Source organism: Patiria miniata, unplaced genomic scaffold, assembly GCF_015706575.1.
Source record: "Patiria miniata isolate m_02_andy unplaced genomic scaffold, ASM1570657v1 HiC_scaffold_5, whole genome shotgun sequence".
In the NCBI taxonomy this organism is placed as follows: domain Eukaryota; kingdom Metazoa; phylum Echinodermata; class Asteroidea; order Valvatida; family Asterinidae; genus Patiria; species Patiria miniata.
In genome coordinates this window covers 18,960,469-18,979,313 of record NW_024037072.1, presented here as the reverse complement: position 1 = coordinate 18,979,313, position 18,845 = coordinate 18,960,469, and the positions used below count along the sequence as shown (strand labels likewise).

General features: G+C 39.5%; 1 protein-coding gene across 3 annotated transcripts in view; it reads right to left on the bottom strand.

The window, feature by feature from the left end:
- Positions 1-976: 976 nt before the first annotated feature.
- LOC119740382 (sodium/potassium/calcium exchanger 2-like) overlaps positions 977-18,845 on the bottom strand; it is a 64,802-nt gene continuing 46,933 nt past the window's right edge. For all 3 annotated transcript variants that reach the window (XM_038215656.1, XM_038215657.1, XM_038215658.1), the window contains exons 5-8: positions 16,618-16,752; positions 9,978-10,097; positions 8,451-8,587; positions 977-6,099 (exon numbers count right to left, since the gene is read on the bottom strand). In XM_038215656.1, the coding sequence (XP_038071584.1) occupies positions 5,850-6,099; positions 8,451-8,587; positions 9,978-10,097; positions 16,618-16,752 (642 nt within the window). In that variant the 3' untranslated portion in view covers positions 977-5,849. The remainder of the gene's footprint in view (positions 6,100-8,450; positions 8,588-9,977; positions 10,098-16,617; positions 16,753-18,845) is intronic.

Sequence of the window (18,845 nt, the reverse complement as noted above, 5' to 3'; positions counted from 1 at the left end):
CGGTCGCAAGATTATGATAAAAAAATTAATAAATAATGGCCGGTGATATAAGCATCCTTGGAATTAAGAGAAAACCCTTGGCAGATGATCCTGAAGACTTTAAGGCAGCTTGGATTAGAACTAAACCCAGAAGGAATTTGTAAATTTTGTGCTCAAATACCAAGATTTTATTTGGATTGATTTTATAAGTACAGTACCGAATTTGAACAATCACAGTAGTACATCACATACCTACTATATTATGCACTGAAGTATGCCCCTATCCCCTGCTGTCAATTTTCGACTTATTAATAATGCATGTATCTAATAAAGGATTGGATATAAAGAATCCGTATAATTAAATTTGCAAAACAAAATATGTGGGTAATTCCAGCGTTATGAAAGGAAGTTTAATGTCCATGACAGAGCCAATTAACTATGATATCTGATTAAAGATTCAGACTGATCCGGAACTCCTAGTCTGTAATCTCCTTGACCGCCACCGGTACTATATGATGGATGTCAAGATTTGAAGGGGGATTCCTTTTCATGCTTATTCACTGAGCTCTTAACATCGCTGTAACGGACATTTCATAACATCGCTGGAATTACACATGTACTTTAACGGGCAAGGAAAAGAGTACTTGCATTTTGTGTCATTTCAAAATTATATTGAAATGTCCGTTTCTGATACCAAAACAGGCTACTTCCTGATGTTCACAGTTCAAATTTTTGATCTCACTGTTTTATCTCACTGTAGTTTCTATAGTAAGGTAGTTTTTTTCTCAGAGTTGACCTCAAAAGAAAAAAATTCTGACAATTTTGTAGACTAAACGGCATATATTTTTTTCCCTCGGGCAACATCCGCTGTGTCACAGAGTAATACTAGTATTAATGGTAATTCGTCGAATCAACGATGACATCTTCAAAATTCATTAGAGTAAAGTTGAAGTGATTGCTTAAGAGGTCGAAAGTAATGGAAACAGACACACTGGTGTATAACATGTCATCAGGGATTAAAGTGAAAACTAATTTATTTAAACCCAAAGTCAACTAGTTTACTTAAATTTTCAACTTAAAAATTGCAGGCTTGGAATGCTTACGAGGACAGAAAGTTTCTTAAATCTTTGCCTTTAAGTACAAAGCTACTTGCTGACAACCATACTTTAAAATCTCTTTTTCTCTTTTTTAGACAAAGTTATATAAATCTACATGTACCTGATGTTTAGTTAAAAAAATAATACAAATAATTACATCACACATCTGCTTGCTACAAGAACATCCCAAACTACAAAAATAAATGTAATAAATCTGCGTTTTGTTGTTAAAGCTGCCGTTTATGAAACAATGAATAAAACAAAACAAACAGAAAAGTAAAGAATTTAATGTTAATTGCAAATTCAAGTGTGAATGTTTGCCATGCTGGATTCATGAACGCTTTAATACAGCCCTTCACATCACTACTTGTGCGTTTTTCTTTCTACATTAAAAAAAATTCCCAACTTTTTGAGGGAGATTATTGAATCAACTTTGTTTGTTCTACAGTTAGTTTTTTTGTTCTTTACACTGTTTCCATATTTACAAATATACAAGCATGCATTTCAATATACATTACTTTGTTGCGTAGATTATATTCATTAATATAATACAGAATATCACACATGTATACATATATAGTATGAGATATATCTTTTTTCTCCGTAAAATTTCTAATGTTTGAGACGAGCCAATCGCAAGTGAATCACAAGTCAAATTAGCAATTAACAGGGGAATACTGACGAAGGAATAATGTCATTGTCTCTTAATAAATGTAGCATGTTACTTACTGGCTTAAAGAGAGCACTTGTTATTGAGTTTTGATAATCCTTGAATACTGAAGAAGACGGAGCTATGCGGTTGGTTAGTTTGACGTCATCTCAACTTTAATAACCATGCGTACTTCACACGTAGCATAGCACGATGGAACGCAACTTGAGTGTTTAGCCAATGGTCGCTTGTAATCAGTGGTGTGCTTGCGTGTATGACATTCTTATTAACGAACCGGATAGTGGTTAAATTTAAGAACGCTCAAATGATTGCTTGATCCATTTAGGCACCAGTTAATCAAAATCCCACACTACATGTTCCGGCTGTACGCGTCACACGCACGTGCACGCATGGCAGACTTTATGCGCGCATGTTGAACAGTAATTGCCACTGTGATTGGTCAAAAGCGTCATTTAGGCAGGGCTTAATGGATCCATCTATCAGGTTCGTTAGTGTGACGTCAGTTCAGTTTAAACCACGCCCACTGCACATTAAGTAGCATTGGAACCACTGGAACCAGAAGTTAACGCAACTTGAGTGTTTATCCAATGGGCGCTAGTAATCAGTGCTGCGCGCGCCTAGTATAGCGAAGTCACTAACGAATCGGATAGATAGCTCTCAAATGACGTCACTGCCAGCAGATTGCCACGTGCATCGGCGTTTTGGGAGTCACCTTTTCATGCCGTATTTCGAAGAAGTTTCGAGCAACATGCTTAAAATGTTTAGAACATTTTGCACACTGCACGCATGCGTACCTAATGGCGTTGAATGACTGCTATGTATGATGAGAAGGGTCTTTTACCATAGTAATGCTTAACATTTATGTATACATGGATTTAACAGAAAATTCACTTTCCTTAAGTTAACAACATTTGCAACAAAAAGTACATGAATACATGTACATGTATATAACGGTATATTGCCATACATCATGGAAGGAATTTGAACACTCAGAATTAACTGTTAAATTGAATTTTAGTTCACACATAATATCTCAATACCAGCCTTTCATGCAATAGATTCTGAATAAGATTTCTCATATTTTGTAATTTATTATATATATTTACAATTGTATATGACGCTGTACAGCTAACGGTATTTACAATATTGAATGTACCTGCAATGTAATATAAGTTGTGCTAGAACGTTATGTACTAGATCAGAATCGATAATTGAGAGTACATTAATAACATGTAGTTTAAACACATCCAATTAAAAACACACTTCTGTAGGTTTGTTTGTTAAAAGCAGAAACACAAAACCATGGAAAAATAGTATTTAACAATTAAAGCAGCACACACACACAATCACAGACACACAGTTGTTTTTTGCTATGCTTCCGAGGATTGGCTTTGTGTTTTCCTTTGTTCCCTGATCTAAACCTTTCCCATAGACTTAGTGCACAAACCGGCGTTCGAGGACAATAGGCACCGTCGTTCGAGGATGAATGGTCCCTTTGTGGTCCTTTTGCTGTCTGTCCTCGAGCGTAATACAATACAGGAACACATTTTTTTCATGGTGTAAATCAAGGATTTTCTATTGTTCCTCTTCCATATTCCTTTAGTTTATACTCTAACTTTTTTGCAACAGCTCTCATTGGTTTGGATACATTTTCTAATCGAGGTCGCCCTGGATTTGGTTCCTGTCCTCGATTCATCGATGATGTTGCACGTGTGTGGCCTCGATCTACACCATTAACACGCACACACTTTTGAAAGGTACCGATACAATGCATAATTGACTTAAAACAGAGTTATTTTTCTAAGCAATAACAATTCTATGGAGCATATATGTAAATTGTTAACGATATGTATTTTGATCTTTACATTTCTTCCATTACATTTCCACATTTTTATACCAAAGTATGACATTGATTAATACTTAGGAATTTGTGCCGTAGGAGCTGTGGTGCGTGTGTCTCCCATATGCCACGTGGCCGAAGGCCGAGCAGTATATGGAACACACTGAGATGCATAACATTTTCCCAATTCACCTTCAAGAAAATGTAATGCACAGATAAGATGGAACACACACGCTTTACACAGACTTTTTACAGTTATCGTATTACATTATCATGCACATGTGCATGCAGTAGGAAGAGCGTGTGCATCTTATTAGAAAAGCACGATGCGCGGAGTGCGTGAGTACAATACGAATCTGGACCATATCGTAGCTTTTTGGTAATACTTCTGAAAAAAAATGCAAATTTTAGTTAATGGATACTGAACATGTAAATTCCAACTTGGGAAACTACAAATGCCTCATATACTGTTTAATGGAATGTTATAAAAGAATTTTATGTTACATCTCGTTAATAAAGCTGTCATAACCAAAATTATACTTTATATTTTATATGTACATGTACAGGGCTTTATTGCACGTTGAATAAGAAACAGCAAACACAACAATTTCCACACGATGTACTTCCAGTTTGTTCTATATGCTCATGCACTGTACAGCAGTATCAAATTGAACTGTGTAAGAAATACCCACCTCAGCGGCGACCTCTGTGTTACTAAAGAATATCAACTGAAAGAATTTTTGGAGAGATCCCAACATTTGTTGCATTCATAATCAAAACATACTATACAGTCCTCCTTCCTTCACAATTCAATATCACATCAACCATTGTTTGCACGTATTTTCTAGCTTCTGAAAGACCACAGAAATGTTATTCTAGAGTAAGATTTCATTAAACACCCTTTCCACTGACACCGACCATCCATTCTCGCTCCCACTGCGACACAATGAGGCATGACATTCGCTTGGACATAACTTTCAATATTCATGTGCGTGTGAGCAAAAAAATGTCGTTACCACCCTGGAGCATACCCTTGGGGGACGACACTTCTAGATATGTGCGAAATGAAATTATCGCTGAGAGGAAGCGGAATGAATGCATATCACCGTAACATGATTCCTGATAGGGATCGTTTGCGTCATTGACGGCTGAACACATGGAACGCCGTTCTCGTCATGCTGAACGCGCAATAACTAGTGTACTCAGTGTGTGGTTTGCCGCGTGAGGCTGGTTATTGAACTATGTGAATTGTGCATGCATTGTGCGCACTGCGACTGCATATTGTCTAGTAACTTAAGATCTCTGCATAAGCTTTTGCAGGCTTGGGAAGCTGGGGAATTTTTTTTCCCACCGACATGAACATCCATCACCCTCCAACTTTCCCCAAATTTCCAAGACAATCACAAAGAAAACCCAAGGATACAGAAACTCGCCATTCACAAATGATTGTTAATCAAATGTCTAAATACTGAAAAGTGACAAATGCGGACAACACTCTCTACTTTCTCCCAAAGCAATTGACCATAGTCTTTGCAAAATCATCTTATTTCAAAGTAAAATCTTCACGCATTAACAGAAAAGAAGCTCACTCACTGGAACCTGAACCAACCATGTAAAGTTGTCCATGTTGTAAAAGTGGGGTGCAAACCTCTGTCAAGTTCCGCATTAGCTATTGTTTATGGTGTACATCTACGGTTTCTAATAGTGTTCTCCCGATGGCTTCGTTTGAACTCTTTACCTTTTCTGCAACTCCTCTTAATACAATTCATTTGAATGGGAGATGAAACTTTCAAGCATTGGGTTTTGCCCTTCACCGACCTCAGACATCTGCACTAGTAAGCAGGAGGTCATGGGTTCCAATCCCACTCGAGCAAGCTTGTGAATGTTGCTTTCTTGCCGTCTCCCGAACATCACTGAGCTTTAAAAAATAACACCTTGAAGGGCAAAATCTATTTGTAATAGGCCATTTTCGATTTGGAAATGAGGGTTAAGGAAATGCCATTTTCTGGGTTGAAATGACATCACATTTATTGAAGCACTTAAACAACCTTTATACTTAAATAAATCTTAAAATCAAAGACTATGTAATTTTTTAATCACAGCAAACTACCGGTAGCAACATGGGATCTCATGTCAATAACTCCAGATACATGCCAGTTTGCAACCCTTAAAATGGCATTGTTGCAGCACAAAAAAAAGTTGGCCCTTTTTAAAATTTTGTATCTTATGTAAAACACAAGCGCACATAAAACGTTACAAACAGCTACTGAGTAAGCAGGCATGGGATAATTTTGTTCTCCATCAGCAAGCTGACGGTGATGAAGATGAAGTACAGAACAAACATGGCCGACCCCAGGACTTTAGTCATTTGCCAGCGGGAGAGCGCTATGGCGACGATGACCAGGATCAGCATGCCGAACAGGAGCAAGATGGAGCAGAACAGGCCCTTGGACTCCACGGTGACCGCTAAGCCTAGCTGGGTGATGGACCAGATTAACCATGGTAGCGGCAACCTGAAAAACATCATCAAGTTTATTGAGGGGTTTTAAATTCAGATTTTGTGAAGCCTTAATATAAGGGATCAGCAATAGATGACGCAACTCCTTCTCTTAGTATCAATGGAAAAATATCAGTACTCATTTTTACATCATTTGTCGAAGTGGTGGAAGTTACTTTTTACCTTTTTGGGGGGGGGGGGGTGGTAGCCTTTAGACAAGTCTCACACGCTTACCTGGACACGTGACGCACACCAGATGCTGACACGTAAAAAAGACTAGCACGAGCGGCGAAGCCGCGAGGGCCTTTACCATCTCGTGGAGAACGCTTATGTTTTTCTTCACATTTGTCTACCGATTTGGTAGACATGCATAATGCATTACCCGTTGTGAATCGACCAATGAAAATGCAGAATTACTTGTACTAACGTAAATCAGCCGTCGTCTGGCGCCAGACAGCACGCGCGCCATGGCGTGCTGGCGCGCGTGCTGTTGCTGGTAACCGCAAACCACCGTTAGATGATTGGTTTATATTGCTTGATTTATATTACGTGAATAAATGAGTAAGTGATTAGTTCCACGAGATAGTAAAGGCCCTCGCGGCTTCGCCGCTCGTGCTAGTCTTTTTACGTGCCAGCATCTGGGGTGCGTTACGTGTCCGGATGGTCCGGGTATAGGCGCGCAGGACTTGACTAAAGGCTAGGGGGGTGGGGGAGGGAGGGGGATTTAGAATTCTTTTGTGTGAATTACAGTATTTTCCTTTCATTTACAAGGCTTTGGAATGCATTTCAGGGCTGTCCCAAATACACCAAATACTCAAATATTCTTGAATAGATTCGAAAAACAAAACAGTGCACATACACACACGACTGTGATGTTATTGTATTGCAAAGTTGCAGCACTTCATTGTCAGGTGCCACTTGACGGTAACGTTTTTATGTACAACGGCTCATTATTCAAACAGCAGGTTAAAGCCGTTTTAAAAAATACTAATTGCAAAAGACTCCAGTGCCCCAATATCAATTGCCGCATGCACATTTGAACTGGCACACTATTCGTTCAACTCTTTACTGGCGCAGCATGCAGTGCATCTGGCAGTTACGAATATCCCAATATTCGGTCAAACGCAGTTTTGAGTATTCAAATACAAAATTATTCCAAAAATGGACATCCCTAATGCATTTATTTTTGTTTGTTTTTATGTGGTTACTCCAGTTTTAATATAAAAAAAAGACTAGGCTATCAACTGCAGAACAATATCTTGATTAATAAAATTATTTGGGAAGTAACATGTTTGCAAAGTACACCCGGTAACATCAGCAAATCTGAATCAAGTCTCTAACCTTCACGCTTGCCATCAATGTTGGGAAAAACGAGGGTAAAAAACAAGGAGGCTAAAAACAAGGAGGGAAGTCAGTTTTAAAATGACAGACAGTACAAACGATGGAGTGAGTGGGAGAAGTTTGACTATTAGCAGCATTATTTTCATTCAATTACATGTATTATTCCGAGATATTGCAGACACAATATGGGAGGGCCCTTTTTGTTTTGTGTAAACCCTTTTGTATTTTATCCATGAGGTGTTCTCCGCATCTCATAAAGGCTAATGCTCGATGGTGGTTGTTGGAGTGGGTTGTGCTCATCCATCAATAAGCAGACACCACGCTGTGCTGTGAGGCATTAATTGCGTTCATTAGTTTTTAATGACCAGCTCCCTCATGCAAGCTCCCCTAGCCTGCTCCTCCATTCCTGGTGTGGGATGGGACACCTGTCACGGCTGATTAAGTATGAATGATGACCCTGAACCTAATATAGAAAGCACCTCCACTTGGGAGTGGAAGAAAACTTGGCTGGGGACCCAGACATGTCTTTGAGTATCCAAGCAGAGACCTGGAGACAATACTGGGGCCGGCCCCTCTGATTAAATGTTAACGGCTATTAATTTGATCTATCAGGGTTGCGGGTTTCAGTAAAGGAGATCGAGACACTTATTGTTGTGGCTCTTGAGCAGTGATCGTGGCTGGTGAGAGGAATTGAGCACGTGGCAGGGAACCAATTTGGGAAAAGGATTTTTTGGGTCAATATTGATGTGAGGGGGAGTTTTGTATACAAGCACAAGAGAGAGGGTAGAGGTTGGCACATGGGGTAACACATAGGGTGACAGACTAACTGATGGATGCAAGGTGGATGCAAACAGGGGTAAGCATGCAGAAAGACTCGCAAAGTGAAAAGTAAAGATGTCGGGCGAAAGAAATTTATTGCGGGGACAATATATTTTGATACACCCTATAGAGGTGGGTTGATCATTACACTGCCAGCACCATCAGCACATTTGCAAAGTTTTCACTGTAGGCCTATTATGTACATACCCAACGGTGACGTCGAATATATTGCTCCCCACCGAGCTGGAGACTGCCATGTCACCAAGCCCCTTCCTAGCAACTATGACACTGGTGATAAGGTCTGGTATACTGGTACCCGCTGCAAGGAATGTAAGTCCCATCACCTGAAACAATAAGGAAACCAAAATGGTCAGCAATGACAGAGTTCTAGACAAGTTAGCCTCACAAGTCAATCACACAATCTCCATATACGGTACATTTGGACAAATCTGGGCATGTGATAACTGCACACTCTTGATGAGGCCCCCTTCAATGGAGAAACCATTATGCACACTATTGTATTAAGCATCTGTCAAGTGACAATTTTCTGAAAAATAGCTAGCACAATGCTTTCGCCATTGAAGGGGGCCTTTGTGATAAAATTGGCAGCATGCCCGGATGGGTATAGAGTCTCAAGTCAGATCGCAAGCATTTTCCACAAACAGCTACATTTGAGTAAAGTGCGGCAGAAGCACTCTTTGTTTTCAGTGTCCGTCCCCTAGCTGTTACTTGTCACCTTGCTTGTGACTGACTTGTGATTTGGCTTAATGTGTGACGGACTTGACAATACAACCTTGTACAGTAACTCTTTTATCGGTGGCAATTTGAAGCGCCTTGATCCAGCATCAATTTTGACGGATTTGGCGCTATATAAGAATTGGTTATTATTATTATTATTAATTTACCAAGGAACTCAAACAAGCTGCATGGACTTGAATGCTGCTGATTACTGTGGCTGCTGACAGCTGAATGTCAATGTGGACTTGACATATTATGTGCTTTTCAGCCAACTGGAAAATTCTTTCATTGAAAACAGATGCGAGTGTGCTGTGTTTGCACTTGGATGGTGCTTTGAAATTCAATCCCAATCCCTACACATTCAAAGCTTCGACCATTTCTGCCTTCATCATAGCAAACATGCAGTGCGTGTATCGGTATGTAAAACTGTATTTGTTCTTTGTAAAAACATGTTTTGTTCAGTTCAATATTTAATTGGAGAAAAAAACCACAAAGTCTAAACTGAGTACATGAATGTTCAAGCAAATTGCAGCATTGATTTGCTAATGTATGCACTGGCCCTCATGAATGTACTGCATACTGAAAAAAAAAAACTCCCTATGGACACCGTCCATGAACAATAATTGCGCTTTTCGACCACTTTCAAGTGCGCGCACTGGTTTGCATGCATACTGGTTTACAGGCGTATGGCACAAAGTATACGCACGACTTATTTTATTCTGAATGTGCACAAAGCCATAACGTCTTCGTATGCATGAGCTTCAGACATCACCAGCAATGCGTTCCAATGACTTTCCCAGTGGTCTCCCCCTTTGTAACTTGTGCAAGGAGTCCATTTAAACTACCCTTCCTTTTGCTAGCAATGTTGCCAGAAACATAAGTTTGAATGTCAAGGCAGATGTTTATTTGCAGTGTCAATAGCTTTGGTTCACTGCATAGGCAAAACCCTGACAACCAGGATGGGGATAATTAAGACAGTGAGCTACAATTTAATACCTCATCACTGAATCCAATGGTCTGCCCAAAGACTGTTGCCCACCACAGCATGAGGTAGGAGAAGAGTGCAATCCACAAGATACTGCCTAGAAAAGTCGCCGGGTAATATTTCCTCTTTTCCTGAAATGAGACAACAACAAAAAAAAACCCAAAACATCAGTCAACACTCGTACTTGTCTTGGTCACTGTTAAATTTCATTGATCTGGAATGGTCACATACATGTACATGTACACGTATCCTTGAAATGAGAACAGTTTACAAAAATGAACGTGACATCATTTATGTCACTCACATGTGAACCTGGCACACAGTGTTGTCACAAGTCACGTAACTTTGTGAGTTGAGTTGAGTCGAGGCAATGACTCAAGTCTAGTCTGGTTGTTCTTAAGCAGTGACTTGAGTCAAGTCGAGTCATTACATGTAGAGTTTAACTATTAGGTCGACTAGTCAAGAGTGGATTCAGATTCAGCAATTGATAATTTCTGGTTCAGGGATGATGATAGTATTAAAAGCTAAGTGCAAGGCTGGAGTTCGTGGTTAGATGCATAATTGTACTGCAAGTTAAAGCCACATTTAAAGCCACATTCGCATTGAACTTGATTTTGTAATCAGATTACACCAAGTGATTGTTAGCATTTCATTGTGGTTATTCTACCATATGCCTCCGCACTACATTTAATTTTGGTCAATGGAAAGTAAGTCCTTACATAAAACTAACAATGTAATTCTTCCGCGACCCAGTTGTCCCTGCACTACAATTAATTTTGGTCCACGAAAAGTCATTAATTACGTAAAACTAACAATGTAATTCTTGACCCAGTTGGCCCTGTGAAACTTACTGCTGTAGACCGTAAAACTTACAATCGACAGTCGACACTTGACGATAAATTTACCGGCTGTCCGTACTGGACTTTCATTTGGCTAAGTTGACAACAGTCTCCGTTAGTTTTATCCAAAATAAGTCCCATGCGAACATGGCTCCATTGTTCTTGATGTGAAGTTGAAGCTTGTTAGTAGCCACTGTAATTATTTTGTTTTTGTTTTTAGGGACTTGATCGAGTGGTGATGAGTTTTTTGCTTGCAATTGTTGAGTCATATACTGGCACCCCACACAAGTCATACATGTACTCATCACAGCAGTCAACAATTGTTAGGTGTACAGGTACATGTACAACTCAGCTTGTCAGGCTTGTGATTGGCAATATATACATCTGTACATGTATACATTGTAAACAAACTCATTTTGGCGAACACCGGAGAACACACACGGGGCAAAACCTGAGAAAGGCTTGACATTTGTAGCACAACTTCTATCCCCTTGTGATTTCTGTCACTGGAAATGCATGTAACCATGCCTCTTGAGCAGGTACGACTATACAGGTACCAGCTCAAAAGACAAATGCTCAAATGCCATACATGTACACGTGTGCATGTTTATGGTGTAAATCGAGGACACACACGTGCAACATCATCGGTGAATTGAGGACGGGAATCAAATCGAGGACGACCTCGATTAGAAAACGTGTACAAAACCAATGAGAGCTGTTGCGAAAAAGTTTAAGTACAAACAAAGGAAAAGGGAAGGGGAACAAAAGGAAATCCTCGATTTACACCTTAAACAAATGTGTACATGTACCGGTAGGTGTGCTGAAGAAAATGAACATTTGACATTTTCGAGTTCTAGGCATCGAACCAGATAGCCAGCTTCTCCTTTCTGCTTCATAATTCAGCTGCATTATCTGGTGTTATAGTCATCGGAGCTTATTTGGGGAACTGCAGGGTCCTATCAGGTTTGCACAGAAATTGCACAGGAATAGACCTTGTGCGTGGCAGCCATCTTGGAAGGCAGTGTATTTGCTCTGTTAGGATACATATGAGTAGAAGTGTAGAACTTTTTTTCATGTGCTGTGACTTAATGAAAGTGTCACACATGAAATCTTATAAGACCACTCCCGTAGTGTTCTGATTTTTTAACCGGGTAAATGATACACACATTGCATGAAATATAAAAGCCTAAATTCTCTTTGCATATTTAAATTTAGAAGGAGTTAAAATCTGAAAGGCTTGGCCTACTTTGTTGTACATGCAGATGGAATAGGGGAAGCAAGAGCTCAACGCTTTCAATTTCATTAAAGTGATCTATCCTACTACATGTACATGTAACTCTCCTGTCTTGGGTCCTTGCTGATTATGTATTGCAACTGAATTGAAAAAGCATGTTGCAAAATAAGTTGAGATATTTACGGCTCTTCATGAGAAGCGTTCTAAATGCTTCAATTAACTTACGATGTGTTTTTAATTCAAATCAAACAGTTGTCGAGTGCCCTACTGTCCGCACACGTTCAAACAGATCGGCCAAAAGCCTTGATCTGCAGTATTCCAGCGTGCGCTACAGACGAACACTAATTACACGATCCGCACTATGCAAGAACGGCGATAGAGCAGATGCCGAGATAATGCCATTGCATGAGTGATTAGCCAGGGAAAAGGTTATAAATCAAATATAGCGGCCCAGGAACACAAGTGGCTTGAAGTAGGTGTGAAATTTGCCAAATGGCTTTCTTAGATGTGCGAGAAAGCCCTTGAACATGAGGCAGTCAGCTTGACAGCTTTTACAGAGACCACATCTTGGAGACTGTGCGGTGCTGGCGGCTTAGTTTTTAATGTCAACAGGATGGAAAAAAGGGCAAAACTCAAGGATGATTTGAGAGGCTCTTTGGGATGACAGGAGAGGAGTTTATGATTTGATTACCTCAGAAATTATGTGGGTGAACAGAATGGGAAAATGTGGCAATCCGAGGGCTGGTCAAAGGAAAAAAAGCAAACAACTAAATAGCTGGAAGGGGATGAGTGGCTTTTGAAAATGTGGGCCAGGGACAAGCAGGTTAAGAGACAATTTACGGATGAATGGAGGCACGGATGAAGAAAGATGGAACAAGGGGATCAAGTACATACACATGGACAGAAATATGGGAAGTATGAAACCATTGGAGATTGTGTTGCAGTAATCAGAGCAGAATCTGATAATGATTGGAAGGGGTTGAAAGAGACGATGATGTGCTAAAAAAGACAAAACAAGACCAGGCTTGCCCAGTCAAGTTGGACCCAATTAAGTCTCAGTTTACTACATGTATTTAAGTTTTTAACGCTATAAACGTTAACGCTATAACGAACACCACTGTAACAAACATTTGGTTATAACGAACATCCCTTTTGGCTCCCAAAATAGAAAATTCTATTATGCACAATCACTATAACGAATGACCACTATAAAAAACATTTTTTTATGAACCCCATCGTGTTCGTTGTAGTGGCGTTCTGTATAGCATTATTTAGAGATCTTGTTTAAATGTGTTGCGGGTAATTTGACTCATGCCTGGGGTTCCATGCACAACAGGAAGAAAGGGATGGTTGGGGGAGGCCACTGGGAGAGACAATCGTCGAATGCATTGCCAACAACACCTGACGCTTACGCAAAGACGCTATGGCTTTGTGCAAAAATAATTACAAATAACATTAGTCATGCGTACTTCGCACTATACATGCAGGCACAAACGGGTACACGCACGCGGTATGCCCCATCCACTGGGCTCTCAAACGTAGTAAAAAGCGCCCTCTCTTGTTCATGCACTGAGCCCATCCTAGCGACACAAACCACTACCCTCTCACACTGCATATTACTGCATAAGGTCTATAGACTCAGTGTTTCAATCAGTCACTTAGTAACTCAGTCAGAGGGCAGTATAGCCTTTGGGTCAAGCAAAAATGGGACAGGAAGACACATGTTAACTGTGGAGGAGCATCTGGCTGCACTTACACTGTATGAGTAGGGGAGGGTCTCTTGAGGCATGTGTTAAGGAAGTAACTGAAGCAAAATATGAAGTGCGTAGGAGCCTGGTGGCTTATTGGTTGCGCGGGGAATGGGGTCCTTAGAGAAGGAGGTACATGTATGAGCTTAAGCAAGAGAAGAGAACAGGATGTCTGGTAAACAGAAATGTACAGTCAGTTGTAGGAGCGTAGGGGCTACAAAAATGCATGAGTGGAGCTGCTGCTGGGGTCTGCTAAGCCAAGGGATAAAGACACAGTTGGAGCCAAGGGATGTTAGGAAAACCTTAAACCTGGGAAATGGTGATCACTGATGAAATAACGGAAATGGAAATGAAACAAAACAGGAATGAGTTTCATACACGCATATTTGTACAAAACATAGTAAAAGGTGGAAATTAGAAAAAGATTGGAAAGTCAAAAAGGCTTCAGAAGAGTGTTGCATAATACATGGATTTTACCCTTAAAAAGAAATGAAAACGTAAAGAAAAAAAAATAGAGAAGGAAAACATGATACATGTACTTCTATGAAATAAATCCTTTCCTACCGGTAGGTGACAAGCAATATACAGTGTGATAGATGTCAAAGTGCATTGCTGCGATATTGGTTCGTCCAGACGGCGTGCATGGCACAAACACAATAAATTGCACTTCGCACGTTCCGTTAACTTGTTTTTGCGCTTTTAAAAAACCCATAACGGGCAGCCTTGTGACATAATGGAGCTGACAGGCAATTCAACGGTAGCAGAATGGCCAGAGATATTTCTCATTATGTTGCGGTTTGGGTGGTAATATCCGCTGCCACTGTGGATGACTCCGGAGCATTGGTCAATATATTCTCTCGTACATACAAATGTACACACAGACGTTGGTACACATTAAGTTTAATAACAATTCTCTGAGAATTCTCCACATTTGATGCATCATTATTTGGGTAAATTGCATTTTGAGCGTGTGTACATGCGAACATCCATACATGTACATGTATCTACAAGATCTTTTTGGCCCGTGTTGTAAAACTGCTATGAAATTCCATGACCTGCCAATAATTGCTGACCAGACCAGAAAGTGTGAGGCAAATTTCACAAAGAGTTGAAAATGTGGAAAGAGAAAATTGTTGTTAAATGGTGTATATATTTCTCTACATGTACCGTACCGGTAAATGTTTTTGGTTCTATTTATCCTTATTCTTAAAGTCTTTTGAATTTAAATGTATGGCACTGGCACCAAAGTGTACTCATGGGGTTGCTTTTAATGGAAAAGCAAAATAAACTGTTTTTCAAATATAAAAAAAGCTGGTCCTTCCAAAGGGAAATAAGACTGAGGCTATTTTTCTTATTGAGGTCACAGTTATTGCAACCATGTTGCAACGAGTACTGACCACTGACAAAACCCCAGGCAAAAGCATCTCAATTAGATCTCCAGCCTCTTTTTCTTTCCTCGTGAAAAGCACAGGAGAATAGAATGCGTGACCACCACTGACTAAAACTAAATATGGAAATGGACAGGTTTTCAAATATCTCTTTTTAAATGCTGTGTCACTGAATCATTTTGGCATCCGAGCTCAAAGGAGCTCTCCCTGATCTTCAAACAAATTCCTCTTTTTTTCCCCTCCTAACAAATGTGTAAATTTTTGCTTTATTACAAAAAAAACCACACTTTGTTTCGCATCATTTAGTTATTCTATAAATAAACACCAACAGACTGGGTTGTTCAATGTATTTACAACTGAACAAGTTTTTGCATTGCTAGAAAAGTACCAAGTTAAAAATAATGTAGAGGGAAAACCTACAAGGGTATGAGGGGAACTTAAGCACTGAGATAACTTTCTTGTACACTGGACAAATTGAACGAGGAACCAAGAAAGTGAGAAGGCATACATGCCTAATGACTTTCCACTATTAGTGAGAATGCCTTGATGTCAATGATGACCCTTGACTAAGTCTGTTATTCCTCATCAAATCTCAATTAGTGAGATTGGTTGATCGGACATTTTTCTCAGAAGCAACACCTTTAACCCTAACAGAACTCAACCCATCGAACTCCAACAGCAGATTGTGTTGGAATCTGTAAGGATGGGTACAGTACCTATAAACTGACAGTCTTTTACATTGGGTATAGGCACACCTCCAGAATCAAAGTCAGAAATGTGTGTGTGCAGTTTCCCGTATGGTGTTGGAATTTGCCAGGACGGGTATGGTTCCTAGTAAATCATGCTAGGGAGTATTAATGTTTATCCCTAGCTGAAACTTTAAAATGTCATTTGAAATGGCTTTAAAGGGAATATACATCATTTGCTTTTGCTGTAATTTTCAGAAATGGATGGAATTGGGGGGTTGGAAATATATAGCAAATATAGTTACACTGACTTTTTTGAGGTTTTGGGTTCGAAAATGCTATAAAAACCAAGAAAAACAATCATTTTCCTGTAGTCTGGTTCCGTGACTCCATATAAGAAGAAACAGAGCAGTTTACATACATTGGGGAATTGTAAGGTCAGGGAACCAGTCTAGCTGGCTCGTACCCGTACCCGTTCATAGGTTTGTAATCGATTGCAAACAAGTGCAATGGTCAATTGGGGCCAGTATTTGAAAAAAAGCCAGTTTTTTCCAATGTTGATCGGCCGATCAGCGTTGGAAATTGATACAAAAATACCACTTTTCTTGAAAATGACAGTATACCAGGTGCCATGATTTTACAGGATGCTTTACTCTGTCATTCACTAACAGTCCAGCAAGGTATTTCAAAATGAATTGGTAGTTTTATTTTTTGATGTTTGCAAATGTAGCTACAGTGTACATATATTGTACCAACCTCTCTCCTCACATCCGGTAACATCAGCCACATTGGAAAGATCAGCGGAGCCAACAAGATGTAAGTGATTCGCTTCCGTAGCGTAGGGGGCCAGCTCATGTCCAACGGTTCCTCCACCTCCTCCTCAGGCATTTCCTAAATGAAACACATGGGTACCAATGAAAATTAGCATGCTCAGTCAATTTTCCCTTTTTTCCCCAGCTACTTACACGTATGTACATTGTACGTGTACAAGCAAAGTGCAGTGAAATTGCTGTTGTGCAGCCTAACAAAAAAGTATGATGGAGATTTTATATGTGGATATCAAGGTCTTGATTTATATCACCCCGACGCAAAATTCCATCTTATAATAGTTTATGCGGTACCCGCTGCTATGTACATCAGATTCAAACCGGCCACCCGATCCCGTTAGCTCGGTGGTCGAGTGGTAAGACATCTGCACTAGAAAGCAGGAGGTCGTGGGTTCGAGTCCCACCCGAGTGATTTTTTCCAACTTTCACTCGGGAGGTAACACACTGAGTATACAGTGTTTAAAAAAACGTCGGTGAAGGGCAAAACCTAATTTGATTTATATCACCCCGACGCAAAATTCCATCTTATGATATAAAGGTCATAATCAACAAATTACAGCTACAAACTCTAATTGAACATCATGAACACAATTCTTCAATTACATGTACCGGTAGCTTTAATATGACAACATGACGATCTCTAATTCATGTGCATGTACCGGTACATGTACCCTACGTGTACGAACGCAATATGTAAAACTGAAAAAAGATGATCACCAAATAAACCTCAAAGGAATGCTTACTACTTGCACATTTCAGTACCGTAGGTTCACTTAAATTTCAATTGATAAATGAACAACATTGACAAAAGAATGTGACTAGGGTGGATTTGAAATTGCAACTCCCAAGAGCACCACACTACCGTAGGCAACTTTTTTGGGTCAACATTAAATTGAACAGCCAATGAAAAAGAAATTAAATGATGGTATAATATTACATACATTCCACACAAACACACAAAAAACATACAAATAAACCCATCCCAGAAAAAAAAAACATCGCTTTGAGATTTACATGTACGGTAGTATCGTGTTTGCAGGAATGTTAATGCAGACACTTCACAATGACAATAACAACAGTGATACGATTCCTCTGTCTCATCTTGTCATAGCTAATAACGAAAAACCAATTCCGCTGAAGCCACTTCAACTGAACGGAAATACGTAAAAGTCCTTCACAAGCCTATAATGGCCGGGCCGCCAGATGATCAAGTTTTCCCTCATTGGGTACATGTACATGCTACACCTGAGTTGTAGTAATTTATTCTCCATGGGCATTGCTATGTACATGTTTCGGGGCAGATGACGCAGTACACCATTGTACACATAGTGACTGTATCCCAAGTAAAAAGATTGCTCGGAAATGTCGTGTTGTTTTTAATTAGGGATGGGAATAGAAATGTTTTACAAATGCCAAAAAACATGTACACCCGTACAATGGGACATTTTTACTACCTGTACATGTACCGGATAATTAACGGTACCGGTACATGTAAGATATATCCTCTGATGACAGGTTTAGAAAGGGATGTGCATGTATATGTACCTGCATGCTTACGCATACTGCAATTGTACAGGGTGAGTCAAATAATAATGACTGGAAAGCCAATTCCATAAGCTACTTTTAGATGGAAAAATTACTGAAATTGGTCAATCCGTTCAAAGAATATGATCACCATTTAAACACAATGACCCTAAAACCTGTCTCGTCCAAAAAAAATGTGATTTCAAGAATCGTCGTCACAATTCAATTCTTCAAACATCACCAGCGATAAACTCTCAGTTTAAACGTTCACAATATTCAACAAAGTCCTTCTGACATGTCTGAAGGCCAGTCTTTAAAAAAAAAAGCAGATTTTATAAATCATATTGTTTGCCTAACCAGGGTTGTTAATAAAGATAGTATGTACTTTAGTTGGTGACAGTTAATGAAACAAGTACTCTGTGTCATTTTCTTTGTTGTTCCAAACAGTCAAAACACACGATAAATTGCTTCTTTTCTTTTTTGGACGAGACAGGTTTTCGGGTCATTGCGTTTAAATGGTGATATTCTTTGAAAGGATTGACCAATTTCAGTATTTTTTTTCATCTAAAAGTAACTTATGAAATTGGCTTTCCAGTCATTATTATGTTTGGTGCTACATATTTTTTTAAATAT